The sequence below is a fragment of the Sporobolomyces koalae genome, assembly GCF_050403365.1.
Source record: "Sporobolomyces koalae JCM15063 DNA, S_koalae_JCM15063T_v1_ctg25, whole genome shotgun sequence".
Lineage (NCBI taxonomy): Eukaryota > Fungi > Basidiomycota > Microbotryomycetes > Sporidiobolales > Sporidiobolaceae > Sporobolomyces > Sporobolomyces koalae.
The window spans coordinates 1-20,894 of NW_027481746.1; the positions used below are offsets into that span (position 1 = coordinate 1).

A 20,894-nucleotide genomic window follows, 5' to 3' on the forward strand; every position below is an offset into this window, starting at 1 on the left:
TTATTTTTATTTTTGGGTGTGTTTTTTTACCCAATGTGTTGGCCCAACAGCCTCAACTCCCCCCTGGGCTATTTTTGGGCCAAAAAAAACCCCCCCCCCCCCCCCCCCCCCTCGACAGGACGAGGACGAACGACGACTGGAATGTAAGGCTTCCGTGATCGCTTCTACAGTTGATTTGCGCACTCAGCTGACGGGTTCTGCTCGGTCCATCGCTTTCAATCCAGGGTTGCATGTGCACTCGTGTACAACATCCTCTTCGCTCGATCATCCGCGCTCGACATGGCATCGTCCTTCATCGTACCAGACCACGGTGCATCATGGGACGGGAGAGAGTCGGACCCTTACCTCGACGGAGAGTACAAAGTTGTGTTGCAACTTGTCGGGGTGCTTCGCAACGGCAAAATGGCAAAAAAGCTGTGTGACCGCGCGATCGAGTTGGTCTCCCTTTTCTCTCGTTAGTATGCGGGAGGAAAAGTCGCTGTGGGAACTGACCGCAGTTCTGGTTCTCGCGCAAACAGCAATATGGAGGCGGTTCAGAATCTTCGGACTGCCATCTTCTCGTTCAAACTCCGAGTCGAGGCGGCCGAGAGTGGATCGAAGAAACGCGAAAAGCTGTTCGACCAAGCACTCAACTATCTCTATCGGTATGTCCTCGGCTATCCTAGCCTCTTCAATTTCGTTCCTGATCATGACCTGTGTCGTGGATCTTCTTTCGTTGGGGACACACAGATACGCTACTTTGATCGTGTTTGCCAACTACCTGCTCGACAAGGCCAATTTCCTCGATGACAGCGAAGACGACGAACCCGAGATGGACAGGACGACCATGTCGAGCTTCCCTCCGTTCGAGGATTACCTCGCTGCTCGTCCCGAAATCAAACGGATTCTGAGCAGGCGAACTCTAGATTAGAAAGGACTCTCGGGCTTTCTTTCTTTTGTGTCTATGTGCAGACGTGCATGTAATGTACAGCAATGCGAACCAACTCTAGATGAATTCGTTTTTCCCCCTTGAAACAAAGTGTTTACAACATGCGGCCCTTTTTCCTCGTTGACAAACGAGAGTAAACACGCTCGCGAATTCTAGTACTTCAGTCGGGTCGAGTAGTCTGTCACGCGCGTTCAAATGAAAGTCAGTCAGTTACTCACAGAGCGCGTACGGCAGAACGATCAGGAAGGACGAACCTTTTGGCGACACGACCAAACCTCGACCCTTTGCCGCTCCTCGATACACAGTTTCTACAATGTCGATCAGCTGCAATCAGTCGTATGCCGATCTGTCAATTTGGTCTGTTCGCTGTAACGAGAAAGGACCGGCCGAAAGAAAACGCTTGCCTCTTGCTTGTTGCCCATGGCCCAATTGATCTTGTTGTTGTTACCGGTTCCGAGATCGACCATGATGTGCTTGTTGCCTGAAATCCGAGAAGTATCAGCCACAAGATTGATTGAGGGACTCGCAGTATAATGCGACGTACGGTAGAAGAACATGGTGGTGCAATCGTCGTACAATTCGTACATCTGTTTTCCGTGTGGGGTGAGTCAATTCGCTGGAAAGAAGAGCGTGCGAGGAGAGACTAACCTTTGTGAAATCTGGCACTTGGGTAATGTCGCAAGTGTCTGCACATCAAACAGGAGAGCAAGTGAGACGGAATGCCTTGGAACTCGGAGGAAAGAATCTGTGACTGACAGATGACGGCAAAGTTCTTGATCTTCTCGGCGATACCAAACAGCGTCTCATCGTGTACCATACATTGCTCGTTCTGTGGTCGAAGCGAAATAGGTCAGCAAGGAAATGGTGGCAACAGTCCGAGAACGAGATTGAGGGAGCGGTGAGCCTCACGTAATCGTGACCGAATCGAATGACGACGACTCGAGACTCTTCAGCCAGGATGGCTTGGTCGACGTGCCATCCTGAGACGAGCTTTGGTAGGAATGCGGCCATCTAACCGACGAGCTCCGGTGTTCAAGTGGGGTGCGAACGCGGCGTAGAGTTGGGGTTGGTGTTGCGGTCGAGTCGCCTACTTCTCCGATGCAGGTGCGTTCAATTAGCGTAGAAACAATCCGTCGACGTGAGTGTAGAAAGAGAGAGCGAGATGGGCGATGCATGTTTCATCATCCTCTCTCACTTTGCAGTTTCAAACAACCGCTTGCGAGATGCTGACCGCGAATCAGGACAAGCTGTTCAGGTCAGACGCGCAACACCGGCAGTACGGCTTCTCCCGCTCCCCCACAAAAGTCGATTCGTTCAACTTGTTGACCGCAATGAATGACATGTCACACTCAGGGAAGCGATCCGACAAGCGCGTGCTGAAGCCCTCGCAGCCGTCGGCGATCCGATACAGCTGTCTTCGAAACCGCTGGATGTTCAAGTACGGCACGAACCCGGCATGGAGCCCGAAGCATGGATCGCAGAAAGCGGCTTTGTCGTAAAGAGAATCGGCCTCGAGGTACGCTTTCACGACGTAATCGCATCAGTACTCGAATGACGAGAACTAAAGTTCGCGAATGAGCGATTCGCAACTCGCCCTTCGTCAGACAGGCAAAACGAATCAAGTCTATCGCGGTCATGGCGGGCCTGTCACCTCGCTCGCGTTTTACACTACCCGTTCTCGCCGTAGAAACCTCATGATCAGTGCTTCTTGGGACAAGAGCTTCAAAGTGTGGGACACTCGGGTCAGTTTTCAGTGCATATCAAGTTCTCCCACCGTCTCGCTGCTCGCGAGCTGATCAGTCCAGCACATGTCAAAACAGACGAAAGCGTGCCTCTCGACGACAGTCGGTCATACTGACTTTATCAAGACCGTCTCGGTCATTCCCGAACTCGACGTGCTTGTGACGGGCTCTTCCGACAAGGACCTGCGCGTTTGGGACCTGTCCCATCTCGACGATCTCGAAAATCCCTCGCCAAACGACGCTGTACCCGCTCCAGAACCGCCACGAGCTGGAGCCGCTCCTCCACTCGCGGTCGCAAAGAACCCTTTACCGCTGCTCATCTCGCTCAAATCGCATACCAGACCGATCGAGCGGCTCGCGTCTTTTGCAATCACGACGTCCCCAATAAACGAAGGAGACGACATGGGAGGCAAGACTGGCAAGATTGGACTCGTCTCGGCCGACTCGATGGGCGTGCTCAAGATCTGGCAGCTCGAGCGCGACGCCGTGAACGGTTCGTTTGCTGGCGTCGAGCAATGCAGTGTCAAACACCACGAGTTGGCTATCTACGATCTCGTGCTCGGACCCGAGGGCGAAATGTGGACAGGTGTGGCAGATACGCTCATCTGACCGAGCCTAATTTCCGAGACTGACGGAAACAAACTTTCTCCGTATTTCAAAAGCTTCGGCTGACAATTCGGTCCTACTTTCAACGTTCGTACCATCGTCTCCTGCTACCGCTCCCACCCCGGTCCTCCGGATTCCGCATCCGGGACAGACTCGCGCACTGCTGTCTCTCCCGATCTCGGTTCCGCCATTGCAAGCGCCGTACCTACTCACGACGTCGACCGGTGCGGAAGATTTGATCCGGGTGTTTGACCTGACGGACGAGGTGCTCGACCCGGATCCGAAACGAGAAGTGCGCCGAGAGTGGAAAGGGTTGCCCGGCTTGCACAGTGGCGACGCAGTGCCAGGGTGCGTGCGGGAGATTGAGGGACACACGAACGAAATCGTGCAGCTCGCTGCGTACGTTGTCAAGAACTCCGAACTGGGAACGAACGAAGTGTGGATCTTGAGCGCGAGTTTGGACGGCACGCTCAAACGGTGGAAATGGACAGAAATGCTCGAACAACAGCGGGAGAAACTCGTCCTGGTCGAGGTCAAACCGCAAGAAGAGGCGAGCCTGTTGACCGAGGAGGAAGAGCGCGAGCTCGCCGAGCTCATGGGCGACGACGACTAGACTACTGCAACGGTCTTCGGACCGGAAAACAACGGAGATTCGCTACTATCACCAGCTATTTTCTCTGCCTTTCTACTTTGCCGCGTACCGATATTTCTTGCTACTAGAATACTAGTACTTGCTGCTCTCAAACGCCTGTGGATCTGCGAGAGGATCGAGCTCTGGCGAAGGTGAGACATGTGATTGACTCTCCGCCTTTTTTTTTACTCTGCGAGCGAGAAAGATCTTCGGACAACTCGCCCATTGTCTATTCCACATTCGCCAAGATGTCGGCAATTGCTCCTCCTGCAGCTTCCACCAGTGCCACGGCCAACCTCGCGCCTGGTCAGCTCGCCGACAGCATCGTGCAGTCGTTTGACTCCATCCTCATCCTCGACTTTGGTGTGTTCCTGTCCCCGTCATCCTCTTGTCGCTGAAAAGCGCAGCCAGGACTGATCCGAGGAGGTTCGCAACTCAGGATCGCAGTACTCTCACTTGATCGTGCGAAGATGCCGCGAGTTCAATGTCTACTGTGAAATGCTTCCCTGCACTCAGAAGCTGTCGGAACTCAAGTGGAAGCCCAAGGGTATCATCCTCAGTGGATCGCCCTTCTCCGTGTACGAGAAGGACGCTCCTCGCGTCGACCCGGCTGTCTACACCGCCGGCGTGCCCGTTCTTGGCATCTGCTACGGCCTCCAAGAAACCGCGAACCACTTTGGTGCCCGCGTTGAAGCTTCCGACCACCGCGAGTACGGTGAAGCCATCATCAAGGTCGAGGTTCAACCCGAATCGGCGCCGAAACACCTCAACCGCCTGTTCGAAGGCATCCCGCTCGAGTCGCCCGTTTGGATGTCCCACTCGGACCGCCTCCACTCGCTGCCCGAGGGCTTCACGACGATCGCCACGACCGGGTCGGCACCTTTTGCCGCGATCGCGCACAACGAGAAGGAGATCTACGGTATCCAGTTCCACCCCGAGGTGACCCACTCTCTCAAGGGCAAGGACGTTCTCAGGCGATTCATCCTCAACATTTGCGAGTGCAAGCAAGAATGGACCATGGTGAGCGAGTGTTCCCCTCGTTCGAAACCAGTATCCAGCTAATGTGTTGCGCCTTCCGATCGACAGGACGCGTTCATTGACAAGGAGATTGAACGCATTCGCCAACTCGTCGGCCCTACCGGTCAAGTTATCGGAGCTGTCAGTGGAGGTGTCGACTCTTCCGTTGCCGCCAAATTGATGCACGAGGCTATCGGTGACCGGTCAGTCCCAAGCTTTCGTCCCGGATTGCGCCTATAACACAAAGGCTGACTCGGTCCACTCCTCAGATTCCACGCCATCATGGTTGACAACGGTGTCTTGCGAATGAACGAGGCTGCTCAAGTCCACAAGATGCTTTGCGAGGACCTCGGTGTCAACCTCACCGTCGTCGACGCTTCGGACCTCTTCCTCGGCAATCTCGAGGGCGTGACCGACCCCGAACAGAAGCGCAAGATTATCGGAAACACGTTCATCGAAGTCTTCGAGGAGGAGGCTGCCAAGCTTGAGAAGAAGGTCAAGGACGCTGGCAAAGAAGGAGGCGAGATTGAATTCCTGCTGCAAGGTACCTTGTACCCGGACGTGATCGAGAGTATCTCGTTCAAGGGCCCGAGTGCGACTATCAAGACTCACCACAACGTTGGAGGACTCTTGGAGGACATGAAGTTGAAGCTCATCGAACCCCTGCGGGAACTCTTCAAGGGTGAGCTACCTCTTTCGTTGTTGGCAAGGACGGAAGAGAATGTATCCTGACTTTGCGGAGCAACCTCTACAGACGAAGTGCGCGCTCTCGGACGACTCCTGCACATTCCCGAGCACCTCGTCATGCGTCACCCGTTCCCCGGACCTGGACTCGCGATCCGTATCCTCGGCGAAATCACTCGCTCGCAAGTTCAGATCGCGCAACATGCCGACCAGATCTTCATGGAGGAGATCCGCAAGGCGGGCTTGTACGACCAAATGTCGCAAGCGTTCGCCGCATTGTTGCCGGTCAAGGCTGTCGGAGTTCAAGGTGACCGAAGGACGTACGAGCAAGTGATCTGTCTCCGAGCGGTCAAGACGGAAGACTTCATGACGGCCGATTGGTTCGATTTCCCTCACGCCGTCTTGCGCAAGATCTCTTCGCGCATCACGAACGAGGTCAACGGCATCAACCGAGTGACGATGGACATCACCTCGAAGCCTCCTGGCACCATCGAGTGGCTATAGATTACCGGGATTTATTTGCTTCCTTCCGAGTTTTGTATTTTTATCGTTCGCTTGTTCGCAAAAATACCGTCGAGTCAGCTCTCCTCGGGTCGACGCGTGATCCGTCGTCATCCAGCTATATTGTGTACTCCTGTCTTTGATTCTCTGCATGCATTACGCTTTTTCTGCCACATCTGAGAACTACTAGATCGAGGTTGACTGCGCACGCAACAATGATACGACATCTCGTAGATCCTCGAACTGTCAAAGTCATGGCCGAGATCCTGCTCGATGGAGTAAGCTACCTCCAATCAATCTCAATGTAATAGTGAGTGCTATAGCTAGTAGATCCTGACCCGAAAATTGTGTATGGCCAGTAATTAATATTGGACCAGAATGTCAATCAATGAGAGGTTCGCATACTGGGTAGGTGTAGAAGTAGACTGCCCAGAATCGAGCAGGCGCGATAAGCTCCGTAGGCCGTAGATCTAGGAGTCGACGGTCCAGACCGGGCACACGCCATGATGCAAGAGGTCCGTGGGACTCGGGTGAGTGCGCTCCCCTCCCTGCAACTCCGCGGAAGTGTTCAAGGTCCGTGCTAGGTGGATTTTCTCGCGTGTGTACTGAGTTCATCATTCCAGTTCTCTCTCTCGCCGATCTCTCCCCAATGTACGAAAAACCACGACAATATAAGTGCAGACGTTGTGAAAGAGAATTCAACTGGAATGACCATGTGAGTGTCTGCTAAGTGCTGTCCGCGCAGCGCTCAGCTACCGCTCGCACCCCGTTATCCTGATTCCCGCTCATCAAGGTCTCTTGGTACCTTCCAGGCAATCGCGCAACACTTCGAAAAAGTGCATCCACAGTTTGCGAAACCATCTCGTCCAAAGCATAAGTTCGTGTGCCAAGGCTGCAGCGGCCAAAGTTCTTTCATTGCAAAGTGAGGTCAACCGCACAGCATTGTGGGCGCACACGTTCACTCAATTGCATCTCGGACGATTAGGGGAAGTCTTACGGTACACGAGAAGGGGTGGCCGGCCGGGTGGTGCTTGAAATCGTCCGAGCCGAGAGACGGTGAAGTAGAGCCGAGAGACGGAGGGCCCGGCGCGTCGAAGCACAAGGATCCGCCACCCTCGTTGCTAAAGGTGAGGGAGCTTCTGGGGCCCGGCTCTCTGGCCTTGGCTCTGCACAAACACTGATGAGCTGAGGACGAGCTGTTGCGCTTCTCAGACGGTCACAGCCGAGACGCAGCAGCCTACCGTTGCCGATCCCCAGCGCGAGCGCAGCAATGACCACCGAGTGGAGCCAAGGCGGGCCTCGACTCCGCGCGAGGTAAACTAGTCAAGGATTTCTGCAAGTCTGAGTCGCCGCCACACAACTGACTGATCCCATGCGATCGATAGACAAGGCACTCCACTCCATCGGAACTGGTTACTGATTCACACCACGGTGTAAGCGACGATGAGGGGCACAGGTCCTCGTCTGTCTCAGCGCAAGAGGTCCGTCCATGAGCAACGTCCGACTGCCAGTAGCGTGCTACACTGGTTCAAGTAAGCGACTGATCCCATGCGGATGATAGGAGAGACCCCACACTCCAATTGGGCTGTTTACTACTTTACACCACGGTGAAAGCGACGAAGAGGGGAATTATGCGGTTGTCTCAGCGCACCATGAGGTCTGTTCGCAAACAACGTTTGATTGCCTGATTCGTACCATACTGATTCGGGCTGAGCTGCATGGTGTAACCCCTGCCACACTCTCGCAGCATTTATTCCAGCACTCAGCCACATCGGAATCGAGCCACATGGGCTTGCACGAGGGACGCCCCAGTGGCTTCAAACCTTGGGGCAATCCGGGCGCCATGTTTCCACCACCTTTGGACGAGGAACATGATGTCAGCTTCTCCCTTGTCTTCTCGTTAGTTTTTCGCTGACGAGCGCTGATCGGAGCAACAAGCGTATCCAGGACCACTCTAGACGCCCAAGCATGTCGCTTTCGAAGCGACGCGCTCAGATGTATGGCTTTGTCTCGATCTAGCGCCTTGACGTTCCCATCTGCGATGATTTTTATGGTTGATGCGGGCAGTTGTTAGACTATGTAATGTTTTGCTTAACTGTGCGGAGGCCTTAAGCGGTCCGGCGTTCGGTCTGTTTCCTGGACCGAGCTCAATCGAGTGTATGGTTTAGCACGACTGTTATCATTTGCTGCTTCAGCCTCTCGAGACAGAATAGAGATGCAGGCGTCATAGCCTTGGAACGAATCGAAAACTTTATACGATGAATGCATTGCAAGAGGAAAGAGGGTCCTCTAGTCAGGACCTTCATCGAGGCCCAACACCCAGTTCATGCCGACTCACATCGCGACACTGACAGCGTTCATCGGTACGACTTTGAGATTCCCGATGCTCAACCCGACAAAGAACCCTCTCCACCGTTGAGTTTTGAACACGAGTTGCGCGATATCCCAGAACTCAGCCTGTCCCTGGTTTTCACCTTGCACGACCGGTCGCACTTGCATCTTTTGCACCTTCGGACGAATAATGTCGAGTCGGTAATTAGTCGACTCTTCGCATTCCCGTCACAGTGCTCGAAAGATCGACTCTCGCCTAACACTGCCATTGCGACGATCCCAGATCACACCGCTTTGCTGTCGCCATCCCGTCTTCCCCTCAAAACTGGCCCTTGATCGGTTCAAGTCTTACAACGAGCAAGCTTGTTACCTATCCGTAGGCTCTGGCGACCCAATGCTCGGAGAGATCGGGCGTCAATACGCATCAGGGCGTGCTCGTACCGTCGCGAGTGGCGTGTTCTGTAATCTGTAACAGTCACTTTTGATCGCGTCAAACTGAAACCGTGAGCGATCCGAGCGGAACGTGCAGGCTGCGGCTACCAATGGAAGCGCTCTGACACACTCATGAGCCGCTTTTAACGAAGGTCATTGAAGGACCTTCATAAGGCTGATGAAGCAGCCAGAGCTGATCAAATGAACACGCCAAAGAAAAAGCGAATGACAAAAAACCAAAAAAGAGGGCCGAGCAGGGAATTGAACCCTGGACCTCTCCCAAGCGACGGTAAAGCCCTAAGGGAGAATCATGCGACTAGACCACACGGCCTCCTATGATGGCACTTCTCAATTTGTCTTCATAAATCAAGATTTGACCAGATCAGCCGAATATCGCGCTGTTCATGACACTGCCTACAACTCGCTCCTGCTCTAGCAATCTGAAACGCAGCAGACTCGAGCAAGATCTTGTTCAGCCCACCTCTGCAACTCAATCAGATTCGATTCTTTGCACTACCTTGACTTTGACCCGTCCATCGTCAACATTTGAACTCACCCGATAGTTTTCAGCCAAACGCGCGACCGAACTCGTACACCAAATCGATTGTTCGCATCAGTTGATCGCTGCCACGCTGTAGCCTGCGTCTGCATCAAGGTTATCGACAAGCTGCTTTACAATTTCCTACGCGTCGCGTCTCGTCTATCCGCTTGATCTCCTCCGACCTTGGACTTCCTCCTGCGACCCTCCCGCCCGCCCTTTCCAAGAAACGATGCGGATCCCTCTCTCGATCAGTCCGTCTCTCGAAACCCAGCTCTCAACTCCGTCTGGCTCCGCTTCCGACCCTCCATTGGTGTTTATCGACCAAGAGCCTTTCATCGTGGAATTGCAAGGCAGGCTCGAACTTCCCCCAGATGACCAATTACCCGGAGGAGGAACAGATCCAACAGGAGGGGATGAAGCGAGTCGATTGCGAGGGAGTCGAGTTGGCAAGATTGACCTCTCGGATCCTGTCAGTACTACCCGATTCGTCGTCACGGAATGCTGGCCTCGGTTTACTGACTCGTACCTTTGCGAGGTTTTCGTAGAAGAAACCGACCATGAGGATCGCACACCATCGCCTCGAAGGCAAACTCGAAACGCTCTTGACCCCATATGCCCTCCTCCGCACGACTGCAGGACGTCGTACACGTTCCCCTTCACCGTCGCAGCATCTCGATCCCGAAGAACCTGCTCTCAAGAAGCAGCGTCCGAATGATCCGGGCGAACGATCGTCAAAATCCCGAAGTACTCAAGAAGAGGTGGGTGAGGAAGAGAGAGGCAGTTCAACCCGGATCGAGATCGTCGGGATCGTACGCAAGAAGATCGTGTTCAACAAACGACCTGAACCGTTGATCGATACGAAAAGTGGAGTGGCCAGTTCCGAACCGGATCCGATCCGGGAGCCTGCGAACAAGAACCGGGACAAATCCAAGAAGAGTTTGTTTGGATGAGGGCACGATGCAGTGGCAAGATCTACGATATCGAGAACAGAGGCGGGTCGATGCGCGAGACTTAGGTCTGCTGGGTAGTTGCCGACGAGGTTGGAATTTTGGGAGACCGTACACTGCCGACTTTGACCGTTTGTCCCGCTTGCAAGATCCTCATAACCTGTGTGCTCCCGGTCCGGTCAATCATGAAGCGAGCGTCAGCAGGGATGGAGCCTGGCTTGCACACGTGGGCGCGCAGGCACTCCGTCCGTACCTGGTCAATATCGACAAACCAACTAAAGCCTTTGAGCTTTGTACCGGGAGGTGGCGGTGGGGGTGCCGCGCTGGTCGTCGTCGAGCTCGATCGGAACGTACTCGGTATCGAAGGTCTGTACTTGAAGGAACCCGGGAACGGCAAGGGGAGAGACAGGAGGTGCAGATGGAGATGGTTTACCTAGATCAAACGGAACGACGTGCAGGTGAGCGACTCAAGCACGAGCGATGTGAGCGACAGTCGACATACCGAGAAGAATCTGCCCAAGAGACACGAGTCAGTCTACGGGTGGAAAGTCTGAAACAAAGAGACCGAGCTCCAAGCCAAGCGTACGGGGGAATATGGAACCCAAGTCTGGATGCACATTCGAACGGATCAGTGGGCTGGCGAGATGCACTTGGATGGAGACTGACCGTTGATCATGTTCGCTCACTCCTACTTTAGCCAAGGTGGCGCGACCGACGGCTTTCATGCGCACGACTGCGGTCGAGCACAAGAGGATGTCAGGTCTGCTTAGTTTCTGCGGGATGATGCACACGGGCAACTTACGCATGTCGAGATCTTCGGGAGTGAGCGTTTTGACATTGTCTGCGATCGGAGTGAGTGAGTTTCCGTAAGATAATCTGGGCCGAAAGAAACAAGACCTACCGATGTGACGTTTCGGGATCGCAAGCAGATGTACTTTGCTACCGGGACTGCGATCTCGGAACACGACAAACTCGTTGTCCTGGACCGAGAACCGCGAAGAGAAGATGAGCACAAGTCAAGCAGTGCACCGGACGAGGTACGCGCACCTCGTGCACCACTTTGAACGCCGGATTGTCCGACGTCACGCCGCAAAAGATGCAGTCTCGCTGCTGCGTGCCATCTTGCACGCTGTGCGGATCCAGCGGAGTTACTCTCGGAAGTGGAGGGGCCGACTCGGAGGGTCTCGCACAGGTGGGCGAGGGCGGACGGGACTCGAGCGAGAGCGCGACAGGCTGTGACCTTTGCGACCAGCAGTCAAGGAGCCACCACGCCAGGATGAGTGACCGAGCTGCGACCGGGCACAAGTGACAAGCAGAGCTAACAGACCCGGGCCGATGACCCGACTTGTCGGAGCTCCTTTCTCGTACCTTCACTCGACAGAACACAGCACCATGGTCGACTACATTGATTGGAAGCAGCCGTCGCTTTGGATCGCGATCGCGAGCATTATCTTTGTCAGTTGCCCTCGTCCGCGTCGCTCCACATCATCCTCTTCTTCCCTTTTCTCCGGGATCAGCTCGCTAACGCTGGATCCACTCGACAGAATCCTCTGTTCTGGAACGTTGTCGCTCGCCAAGGTCAGTGCAGACAAGATTGTCAAGTCAAGCACCACTGACACGTGGCATTTCGTTGGCTTCTCCTCTGCCAGAGTACCGCAACAAGTTTTTGACCAAGCTCGCATTCGGGAACCCCCGTCTCGGATGCTACGCGCTTGCCGTCACCATCTTCTCCCTCGGCATCCTCCGTGATCACCTGTACGTCAACCGCTCCCCGATTATGATTTCGCTCCTCGGATGCACTAACGCCGCGGCATGTCTACAGGTACCAAGTTGCGCTGTCGGAACAACCGACTCATGCGGGCTTGCACTACACCGAGTTCAAACTCCTCGCCGCGATCAGTTTCGCGCTCGGCGCCGTACTCGTCGTGAGCTCGATGTGGGCTCTCGGCGTGACCGGCACCTATCTTGGTGACTACTTTGTTCGTGTCTCTCTTGCTCGGCACCGTAAAGTCAGGCTGCTCACGCGCATTCGTACATCCAGGGAATTCTGATGGACGCAAGTTTGCACTTCGCCATCCTACCGTTCCAATCTCGTCACTGACCTCGCACTCGTATTTGGCCACATCCACAGGAGAAAGTCGATTCGTTCCCTTTCAACGTCACCTCGAACCCGATGTACTACGGTTCGACCCTCAGTTTCTTCGCGACCGCACTCTGGTACCGACCACTTTCGCGTCTTTCCTCAACCTCACGAGCTCACTGACTTTTCTGAGGTGATCAGGTACGAGTCGCCCGCGGGTTTGTTCTTGACCGCCCTCGTGTTTGTCGAGTACAAGATTGCTCTCCGATATGAAGAGTGAGGTTTTCCCCCCTTTCGCCCCATCTATTCGTGCCCTAATCCTATTCCCCGCGTCCTCAGACCTTTCACAGGAGAGATTTACGCGAAACGCGAACGCGAGCGAGCGGCCGCCAACGGCAAGGACGAACGTCAAGTCGTGGCAGGTTCTTCCTCGGCGATCGAACCGAGTCACTCTGCCACTTCGAGGAGGAATCACAGTCAAGAAGAGCTCTGAATTCCAATTATTCTTGCTTTGAATTGAAAACTCCTTTCAACTGGAGAACACCTAGCTTTTTTTTTTCGCTCAACCGAAGCGTTTGACCTTTTCCTCCCACTACCCACCCTTCCCGAAATTACCATCGTTTCAATTGTACACACTTGTCTTCAACTGATTTTGTACCCTAGACATCCTCCATACCCGGAAAAGGAATAAAACGCTGTTCAACCAAAAAAAAAAATCCTCTCCTTATTTCGAAAAATCCGCCCGTGCCCTTGTGCATCTTGGGGCCAGGACGGAATCTGGGAGTCTCCGAGCAAGCTCACATGTCGATTTCCTGGAATCTACCGATCAACTCGCGCACGCTCCTCATGCTTCATTAGTCGGCTGAAGAACGAGGGTGTTTGAGGGTGCAAATTGCAAAAGGCCGAACAGGGGTATCTAAAACGATAGTGAACAAGCGCAGAACGCCTCTCGAACAACAAGGTACAGGGTATATTCGTGCGACAAGAAAAGGGGAGCGATTGGGAGCGAACGGGTATGCGTTTCGATTCGTTAAGACTGCTTCAAGCGTGACATTTGCGACCGTTGCCGTATCTGCAGAGATATGAGAAGACACGCATGAGAGTCAGTTTATTCTTCGGTCGACACAACAAGCTTCTCCTGCTCCGTACCTGAAAATAGTGGCTGGATCTAGAGCTTGAGGATCAAAGACGTCGGGCCAGACTTCGAGTCCTTCCGACCTCCGGATCCTCTCGACCGTACTGTCCATCAACAACCCTCGCCATTTGCTCCCGATCCCTTGCTGGATATCGCTCGGTCCGTCTTTGCGCTGAATGATCAACGGAGGTTCAATCGAGAACGACTCGAGCAATCCGAACTGAATGAACGAGGGCACGGCTGTATCGACTGCAGTTTGATACGCCGTCCACGGGTTCAACAGGAGGTCGAGCACCCGACGTGCGCCTGTTCGTGACAAGGCGTACGCGTGCAGACAAAGCGGTGCGGTCGAGCGATGCAGGTGCGGGTGCAAGTACTGGGGTTCTGTTGCATGTCGAGCGAAATTCGTGTAAGAGCGAATTCGCGGAGTAGGCACGCAATCAAGAAAAGAAAGACTTGCGCAAGAGTTCTTTGCCCCAGCAGTGTCCCAACAGGGTCGCGTCCCACGTGCGGGGCAGTTTCTTCTCGATTCGACTCCACATGCGCTCGAGGTCCCATTCGACGTCGACGTCGTCCTCGAGGATCAACGCGCTGCGGTCGCGATTCTTGAGGATCATCTTCATCGCTCTCGAGTGTCCCCAGAACGTCGAAATGACGCCTTCGTTGACTTGTCGACCGTCGATACGTTCGTTGTGGTCGTACAGAGCTTCGGTGATGTTGAGGTTCGGGTTGTCAGGATGCAGGCGCTCGAGCGTGCCTGCTTCGTCGTGTGCTTCGAGGTGGGCCACCCAATCACCGGAAGGGTACCTCGGGTCGATCAGCGGGGGGAAAGGTGTGGGCGACTTGGGATCTGGAGTCTGCACGAGCCAGTCATTCCCGACATGCAATCCTCCGAGAGAAGATTCGGACACTCCTCGAACTTCGGCCTGATTTTCACACCAGAGCAAGTTAATTTGCGCGCACTCATACGATTTTCGGGTCAGAGTTTAGAAAACTTGCCATGATCCGAAGTCGTTCCCGTCGCACCTCGACTGCGCGTTCTGCGATCCACCGAATGAACGGTGCGTCCTTGTGCACTGCGTCGACGAACGTAATCTTGAGACCATGTGCTCGAGCCAGCTGTTGCATCTGTGCTCGACGATCATCGCGAGTTGGCAGGCTCAGAACGTAGATGTGGTCGAATGTGAGGGTTGGTGAATGAACAATCTGACTCGGAGGCGAAGTCGCCTCCTCGAGGTGGTTCCGGTACGTCAACGTGTTGCTCGGATCCGACACGAGCGTCTTGAGCGCGATTTGAGCCGGCTCCTGTTTGGACCCGCGGTGTAGCGAGTACGTCGAGATGAGGATCAACAGGAAAACGCCAGCTCCAAGCAGCGTGTAGTTGGTTCGTCTTGAAGGTGTCGACATCTTCAGTAATTGGAACAGGGTCGAGCCAGCTCGAATCTGTAGGAGGGGCGTGCCCGGCGGCTTCAAGCCGGCGATCGAATAAGGAAAAAGCGGTGCGCGGGGTTCACGCGCGCACGCGCCGACCGCTCTCTCCCAATCAGGACGCGCGGTGTTCGTCTTTTTTGAAGTGTACGCGGATCCCGTAAAGCATCAAAATGCAAGAGTGTCCGTGCGACAAGAAACTAAAGTAACCCAAAATATCGCATCTCATTTTGCACGCTTGATTCCCAGTACTTCTACTATGTCAACTGAGATTGGTCTATCATGTGCGATGAGCCTAAGCAAGTTTTTTCCCTGCCAATCGATGCCCTTTTTCGACTGAAATCAAGCTCGGATGTAGGAACGACGAGCGCGACGAGCCTGAGCAGTTCCATTGCGGAGGGTTCCGAGGTCATCGCCGTAGTACCTGACAAGACAAAAAGCTTCGGTCAGCAAATATACTTCGCAATGAGCTCTACCAGGACGCGAAAGAGGGACTGACGATCCATTGAGACTCGGAGAAGGAGGAGCGATTCCCTTCTGGTAGACAGAGGTCCAGTTCTTCTCAATGTCCTTCACCACCGGCCATCCAACGATGAGGATGTTCTGCAACGTGAAAGCGGCCGTAGACGGATCAGTACTCGATAACTCGCTTCGAAAATAGCCGAGACGGCTCACCTGGATCGCGGGCTCGAATCCACCTTGTTCGGCTTGGAACGCTTCGAGGGCATCGTAAGTCGAGTTCGGGGCAGAGTCAAAGTCGGAAGCGGTGCGCAAAAGCAAGATGCGCGAGTAGTCCACGAGTCCCGAGGTCGAGGCGCGCATGAACGCCTCGAGCGATGCGTTGTCCTCTTGCGCAGTGAGAGCGTAAGTTCCTTGACCCTTGGTCATCAACTTGGTGTAGTTGGCCCACGTGTCGGACAAGAGCGTTCCGGCGAAGTAGGCGTCCGACTGAATAACCGAGCAACATCGTCTAAGCTTGAAAGAAACGAGAAGCAGAAGGATCACAAGAGAAATGTAACGCACGCAAAGGGCGTCACCTTGGAAAACGCGGGGAGGCTGGTTGGCAGGGGCGTAGTCAAAGTGCTTGCGGAACTCTTGCGCAACGGAAGAATCGTTCAGAGTAAGGTCTTTCGTCAAGTTCAACGCACGGTTGAGCAGGTTGGTGTTGAGCTCGAAAACTTCAGTGCCGTAGAGGTCGGTGGTCGCAGGGAGCTGTCCAGGAGCCTTTGTGCCGAGAGCCCAGTAGCCAGTGGACCAGTTCGAGGGGATTTGACGAGCATCAAGCTCGTATGCGAGTCCAGACTAAAATTCCAAATTTCTCACGTCAGCGCTTTGACAGTTTTGCGAAATCAACGCTGTGTGGCTCACCTGAACGGAGAAGCGGGCCCAAGCGGCGCTTCCGAGGGTACCTTCGGTGGGGCGGATTCCTCCGATTCCGGCAATCAGGAAGTAGGTCTCGGTCAGATTGAACTGGGGAGCGAGGGTGAGGGCCATGATGGTTGAAGCGGCGTTGATCTCGGCTAAAGCAAAAAGCGACAACGCGAATCAGCATGGGAACCATATGGGTCCATGCCAAAAGAAACGCTCACCTTCTCCGGTAGTAACAATGCAAGTTGAGTACTGGTCGTTGCAAGCAACATGGGGGAAAAGAGGGGACGCGCCCGCGAACGAGACGTTGTTGGACAGACCGAGCGGTTGCAGCCAGACTTCTCGCTCGGGCGTGAACTGAGCGATCGATAGAGCAAGCGAGCGCGGTCAGCATCCTGTACGAGACCATCGTGTCTAGTAAACGCGGGCACTCACCATCGAGACGATCATGACCTTGGGCGAGACCTTGGCATTCGAGCGCTCGACGAGTCCGACAGCTGGAAGAGTGGGGGCGGCACAAGCGGAGCTTGCGACAGCAGCGGCGATGAGCGATTTGAACAACATGGTGTTTGCCTTGTTGAGGTAGGTGTGCAGAAGCAAGAGCAGACGGTACGAGAGGAGACTTCGACAAAAAAAGTTCAACCGCGCTAACTATAAACAGCAATCGCGGATTCGCCACGAGGATACGCGATAAGGTGATCGGATTAGAAAGGTTTTCACGATGAAATCCGTTCCGTCGCGCCCGCCGAGAAGGCGCAAAAGTGAGACCTGCCATGCAGAGTAGCGTGCCGCTTGGTCTGAGCTTCGAAGATTGCACAGAATAAAAGTCGAGAACGCATGTTGGCTTATTGGAGGCGAAGAGAGGGGGAGAAAAGCAGATACACGGGGAACAGGGGCTTCCCGCAGCCGGACGACACGTGCGAGCTTGTCTCACTCGTCTTCTTCGAATTCGCAATTATTGCATTCGTTCTGTCTCCTCCGTCTCACCTTGCTCGCGTTCGAGTCTACCAAGAGAGCGGCAGCCTGCTGGTCAGGTCAAGTGTGGCCTGTCTTCCGCCACACCGCCCAGCAGATCGAAGTTTGCCATCCCCTTGTTCTCGCCTTGGAGACCTTCCTTCAACCTTCGGACTTTAGCACCATGTCTCTGTCCCGGCTGGCGACGACGGACTCTCTCAACCTTCCGAGAACTGCCAATATCGCGAGCGTTGCCTCTGCCTTTGGTCTCGATGCACGGTGGACGGCCACCACGCCGACTGCCTCGATCCTCGATGCGCTCGCTTTGCCTGTCAATGCCAGCAATCGTGCAAGCACATTCATCATGGACTACTGGAATGTTTCATCGACCGCCTCCAATATCGACTTTGTCCAAGACCCTTTCGAGGCGACGCAAAACCTGGTGCTGAGCGTCAATTACCCTGCTGGAACGAGAGACGGGACCCAGTTCTTCATGACTCCGATGCAGAGCGGCGCGAATGTGCAGACGGCCGTGTTGCAGTACGAGGTGAGCATCTGCCCCCTTGCGCTTTTCCGCTATTTGCAAGCGCTGACCCGGGCTTAACTTGACCAGGTCGCATTCGATACTGGGTTTGACTTTGTCAAGGGTGGCAAGCTACCCGGTCTGTACGGGTCTGAGAAGAGCGCCGAGAGCATCTGTTCGGGCGGAAACCGACAACCAAGCTGCTTCTCGGCACGATTGATGTGGAGACAGCGCGGCTCTGGAGAAGGTGCGAACACTCGCGTAGCTCCACAAGATGTCGACTCTGAGACTCCTTTTCTTTCTCACCTCGATCGACAGTCTATGCTTACATTCCAGTCTACGATGGGTTCTGCCGCCAATCAGGTTCGTCGACGTGCTCGAGCCATTCGTGATTGTAGAATATGCGTCCTGACTAAGATTCGTCTTCTATCCAGATGTCGATTGCAACGACAAATATGGAATCTCGCTGTCCCGTGGCAGTTTCAAGTTCGCCGCAGGCGGGTCAGTCTTCAGTGCTGCTTCTGACAGGTCAATTGCTTTCACCTACTGAGATATGCTTGAAACTATCGTATTCAGATGGACCACGATCACGCAGCTCGTCTCGCTCAACACTCCAGGCTTTGCAAACGGCCTCCTGTACCTCTGGGCGAACAATACGCTCGCGCTCGCTCAGACGGGGTTGGTGTGGCGTACGCAATCGTCAGTCACGCTGTCCAAGATCATGTTCTCGACGTTCTTCGGTGGAAGCGACAGCAGTTGGGACAGTCATGGCGGTCGGGCGTATTTCCGTAATTTCGAGGTTAGGATCTTGTCTGCCCAAACCCTATTCGGTGCGCTTCAAGCTGAACAACTTGTCTTTGTGATCAGGTTTATGCTGGACGCCAATCTTCCAACACGACAGGCCCTGCGGTCAATGCGACACTCGTCACGACCTCATCCGCATCTTCATCTTCACCCTTGTCGACCATCTCTGTCATTGCCTTGCTCAGTTCTCTGTTCTTATCACTGCAGTACTCATAGAAAGATCGTATCTCTTATGTATACAATATTGTCGCTAGTCATTCAAAATTGTGAAACATGTGTAATGATGCCACACCAGCAGCGCGAGACGCTGTGTCAAAGGCAAAAGCTTGATATACCTGCATACAAGCCAAGGGTGCGAGGTACGGTGTGCAGACTAGGATGATTCAGGACGCGTGAAAGTTGATCTCTGGAACATTTTCAAGACTCCTGCCAATTCGCTTCATCTCCCCAACGACATGGCTCGCAAGAACAGCGCCCAGAAAGCAGCAGCAGCAGCGGAACGAGCCAAGCTCGAGCAGGAGGACCCCGAGAAGTTCGCCGAACAGGAAGCCGAGCGAGAAGTCAAGAAGAAGCAGAAACATCGCAAGGACAAGCGTACGCTCACCTGTCCTGCGTTCCCTTGGGAGATGTGGTAGCTGATTCTAGATATCTATGTATCAGCCTGGGACACGGACGACATTGATCACTGGGCAGTCGAACCGTTCTTGGAAGAGGAGAACGGCAAGAAGTGGGAACCGTTCCTCGAGGAGAGTTCGTTCGCGACCTTGTTCCCCAAGTACCGCGAAGTGTACCTCCGAGAAGTATGGGGTCACGTCGTGTCGAATCTCGAGAAACATGTACGGTTCCGCGTCACTCGATGTCAACCTACTCTTGGTCTGATCATTCTCGCTACTCTCCTCACAGGGCATCGCCGCCACGCTCGACTTGGTGGAAGGTTCGATGACAGTCAAGACGACGAGGAAGACGTTTGACCCGTACATCATCCTCAAAGCTCGTGACCTCATCAAACTGCTCGCTCGTTCCGTTCCTCTGCCTCAGGTACGCCTTACGAAAGCGATATCCTGGGTACCACTCACAGGCAGCTAACAGATCTACAACAACTCTAAAGGCGATCAAGATCCTTGACGATGGCTGCCACGCCGATATCATCAAGATTGGCAACATTATCCGCAACAACGATCGATTCGTCAAACGACGACAACGTCTCCTCGGTCCGGGTGGTTCGACTCTCAAGGTGCGCACTCTCTTTCTCTCGAGATCGTTTCCTTCAGAAGAACCTCGTGTGGCTGAAACTTTTCGATCTGGGTTCCTCAGGCAATCGAGCTTCTCACCCAGTGTTACGTCCTCGTGCAAGGAAACACGGTTGCAGCTATGGGAGGACACAAGGGACTTAAGGAAGTGCGCAAGATTGTGATCGATTGCATGAAGAACGTTCACCCGATCTACCACATCAAGGTTCGTTCTTCTCCTCCGCACACACAAACACTCTCGCCTATCGCTCTCCGAGTCAGAAACAGTTTGAGCTGACTCGCAGGTTGTCGAGCGTGTTTCAGGAATTGATGATTAAGCGAGAACTCGCGAAAGACCCTAAACTTGCTGAAGAGAACTGGGAACGGTTCTTGCCCAAGTTCCGACGAAGACGCGAGAAGAAGAAGAGTGGCAACGAAGGGTTCGATGCAGCGACAGGCCCTTCTTCTGGATCCAACTCGGTTCCGGTCGATGGATCGACCGAGAATGGACAACCTCCAGCGAAGAAACAGAAAAAGGACAAGAAACCGTACACTCCGTTCCCTCCGGCTCAAATGCCGAGCAAGATCGACCTCCAGCTCGAATCGGGAGAGTACTTCCTCAAACCGAGAGAGAAACAACAACGAGAGGAGGAACGGAGAAAACAAAAGGTACGGAGAACCTCGAGTTTTCTGGTTGGCAGGAATAGGGTTGAAATCGCTGACTCGGTTCTTCCTCACTGTTTGTGGTGTTGTGTCTACAGCAAGCTGCGGCAACGAACGCACGTCAAGAGGAGCGAGCAAAAGCGTTTATCGCACCGGAAGAAGCGGCTCGTGCTGTGGTCGGGTCGCAAGACAAGAAGGAGAAGAAGAAGCGAAAGCGGGACGAAGCAGCTCTCAACGATGCTTGAACGAGGCATTCTGGAATCCATGGTTCCTCGTAATGCCTTCTTTTTCTGCAAGTGCAAACGCACAAACCGCATTGTCGTTCTTTGGCATTCTCGGGGCAAAATATC

At 54.1% G+C, this 20,894-nt stretch overlaps 11 protein-coding genes across 11 annotated transcripts; 7 read left to right on the top strand and 4 right to left on the bottom strand.

The window, feature by feature from the left end:
• Positions 1–224: 224 nt before the first annotated feature.
• On the top strand, positions 225–910 carry JCM15063_000661 (uncharacterized protein; the record flags this gene model as incomplete). The annotated part of the gene is made up of 3 exons (XM_076679618.1): positions 225–434; positions 519–644; positions 730–910. Coding segments are annotated over 3 exons (517 nt in total), but the record flags the coding sequence as incomplete, so codon positions are not given.
• Positions 911–1,080: 170 nt separating this feature from the next.
• DIB1 (U4/U6-U5 snRNP complex subunit DIB1) lies at positions 1,081–1,939 on the bottom strand (the record flags this gene model as incomplete). The annotated part of the gene is made up of 7 exons (XM_076679619.1): positions 1,081–1,106; positions 1,183–1,252; positions 1,333–1,409; positions 1,473–1,515; positions 1,577–1,614; positions 1,685–1,757; positions 1,838–1,939. 7 exons carry the CDS (start codon positions 1,937–1,939, stop codon positions 1,081–1,083), a joined length of 429 nt encoding a protein of 142 aa, XP_076533167.1.
• A 212-nt stretch (positions 1,940–2,151) lies between these two features.
• On the top strand, positions 2,152–3,889 carry JCM15063_000663 (uncharacterized protein; the record flags this gene model as incomplete). The annotated part of the gene is made up of 5 exons (XM_076679620.1): positions 2,152–2,183; positions 2,282–2,444; positions 2,533–2,670; positions 2,749–3,256; positions 3,333–3,889. The coding sequence occupies 5 exons, from the start codon at positions 2,152–2,154 to the stop codon at positions 3,887–3,889; spliced, it is 1,398 nt and encodes a 465-aa protein (XP_076533168.1).
• A 266-nt stretch (positions 3,890–4,155) lies between these two features.
• Positions 4,156–6,112, top strand: GUA1 (GMP synthase (glutamine-hydrolyzing); the record flags this gene model as incomplete). Its single annotated transcript, XM_076679621.1, has 5 exons — positions 4,156–4,270; positions 4,347–4,927; positions 4,994–5,127; positions 5,194–5,606; positions 5,679–6,112. 5 exons carry the CDS (start codon positions 4,156–4,158, stop codon positions 6,110–6,112), a joined length of 1,677 nt encoding a protein of 558 aa, XP_076533169.1.
• Positions 6,113–9,642: 3,530 nt separating this feature from the next.
• Positions 9,643–10,363, top strand: JCM15063_000665 (uncharacterized protein; the record flags this gene model as incomplete). The annotated part of the gene is made up of 2 exons (XM_076679622.1): positions 9,643–9,900; positions 9,959–10,363. The coding sequence occupies 2 exons, from the start codon at positions 9,643–9,645 to the stop codon at positions 10,361–10,363; spliced, it is 663 nt and encodes a 220-aa protein (XP_076533170.1).
• Positions 10,364–10,424: 61 nt separating this feature from the next.
• Positions 10,425–11,481, bottom strand: JCM15063_000666 (uncharacterized protein; the record flags this gene model as incomplete). Its single annotated transcript, XM_076679623.1, has 8 exons — positions 10,425–10,520; positions 10,614–10,793; positions 10,863–10,872; positions 10,947–10,967; positions 11,027–11,093; positions 11,163–11,201; positions 11,262–11,308; positions 11,447–11,481. The coding sequence occupies 8 exons, from the start codon at positions 11,479–11,481 to the stop codon at positions 10,425–10,427; spliced, it is 495 nt and encodes a 164-aa protein (XP_076533171.1).
• A 271-nt stretch (positions 11,482–11,752) lies between these two features.
• Positions 11,753–12,933, top strand: OPI3 (bifunctional phosphatidyl-N-methylethanolamine N-methyltransferase/phosphatidyl-N-dimethylethanolamine N-methyltransferase; the record flags this gene model as incomplete). The annotated part of the gene is made up of 8 exons (XM_076679624.1): positions 11,753–11,815; positions 11,905–11,938; positions 12,010–12,115; positions 12,183–12,339; positions 12,402–12,416; positions 12,492–12,577; positions 12,642–12,716; positions 12,780–12,933. The coding sequence occupies 8 exons, from the start codon at positions 11,753–11,755 to the stop codon at positions 12,931–12,933; spliced, it is 690 nt and encodes a 229-aa protein (XP_076533172.1).
• Positions 12,934–13,481: 548 nt separating this feature from the next.
• JCM15063_000668 (glycosyltransferase family 25 protein) lies at positions 13,482–14,982 on the bottom strand (the record flags this gene model as incomplete). Its single annotated transcript, XM_076679625.1, has 4 exons — positions 13,482–13,512; positions 13,590–13,959; positions 14,036–14,501; positions 14,575–14,982. 4 exons carry the CDS (start codon positions 14,980–14,982, stop codon positions 13,482–13,484), a joined length of 1,275 nt encoding a protein of 424 aa, XP_076533173.1.
• A 363-nt stretch (positions 14,983–15,345) lies between these two features.
• JCM15063_000669 (purine-nucleoside phosphorylase) lies at positions 15,346–16,935 on the bottom strand (the record flags this gene model as incomplete). Its single annotated transcript, XM_076679626.1, has 7 exons — positions 15,346–15,427; positions 15,503–15,606; positions 15,679–15,951; positions 16,027–16,305; positions 16,372–16,523; positions 16,593–16,728; positions 16,807–16,935. 7 exons carry the CDS (start codon positions 16,933–16,935, stop codon positions 15,346–15,348), a joined length of 1,155 nt encoding a protein of 384 aa, XP_076533174.1.
• A 574-nt stretch (positions 16,936–17,509) lies between these two features.
• On the top strand, positions 17,510–18,868 carry JCM15063_000670 (uncharacterized protein; the record flags this gene model as incomplete). Its single annotated transcript, XM_076679627.1, has 6 exons — positions 17,510–17,872; positions 17,939–18,095; positions 18,167–18,211; positions 18,283–18,349; positions 18,425–18,647; positions 18,716–18,868. The coding sequence occupies 6 exons, from the start codon at positions 17,510–17,512 to the stop codon at positions 18,866–18,868; spliced, it is 1,008 nt and encodes a 335-aa protein (XP_076533175.1).
• Positions 18,869–19,107: 239 nt separating this feature from the next.
• KRR1 (ribosome biosynthesis protein KRR1) lies at positions 19,108–20,789 on the top strand (the record flags this gene model as incomplete). Its single annotated transcript, XM_076679628.1, has 7 exons — positions 19,108–19,246; positions 19,313–19,488; positions 19,556–19,690; positions 19,761–19,886; positions 19,967–20,107; positions 20,206–20,550; positions 20,643–20,789. The coding sequence occupies 7 exons, from the start codon at positions 19,108–19,110 to the stop codon at positions 20,787–20,789; spliced, it is 1,209 nt and encodes a 402-aa protein (XP_076533176.1).
• Between the last annotated feature and the right edge of the window lie 105 nt (positions 20,790–20,894).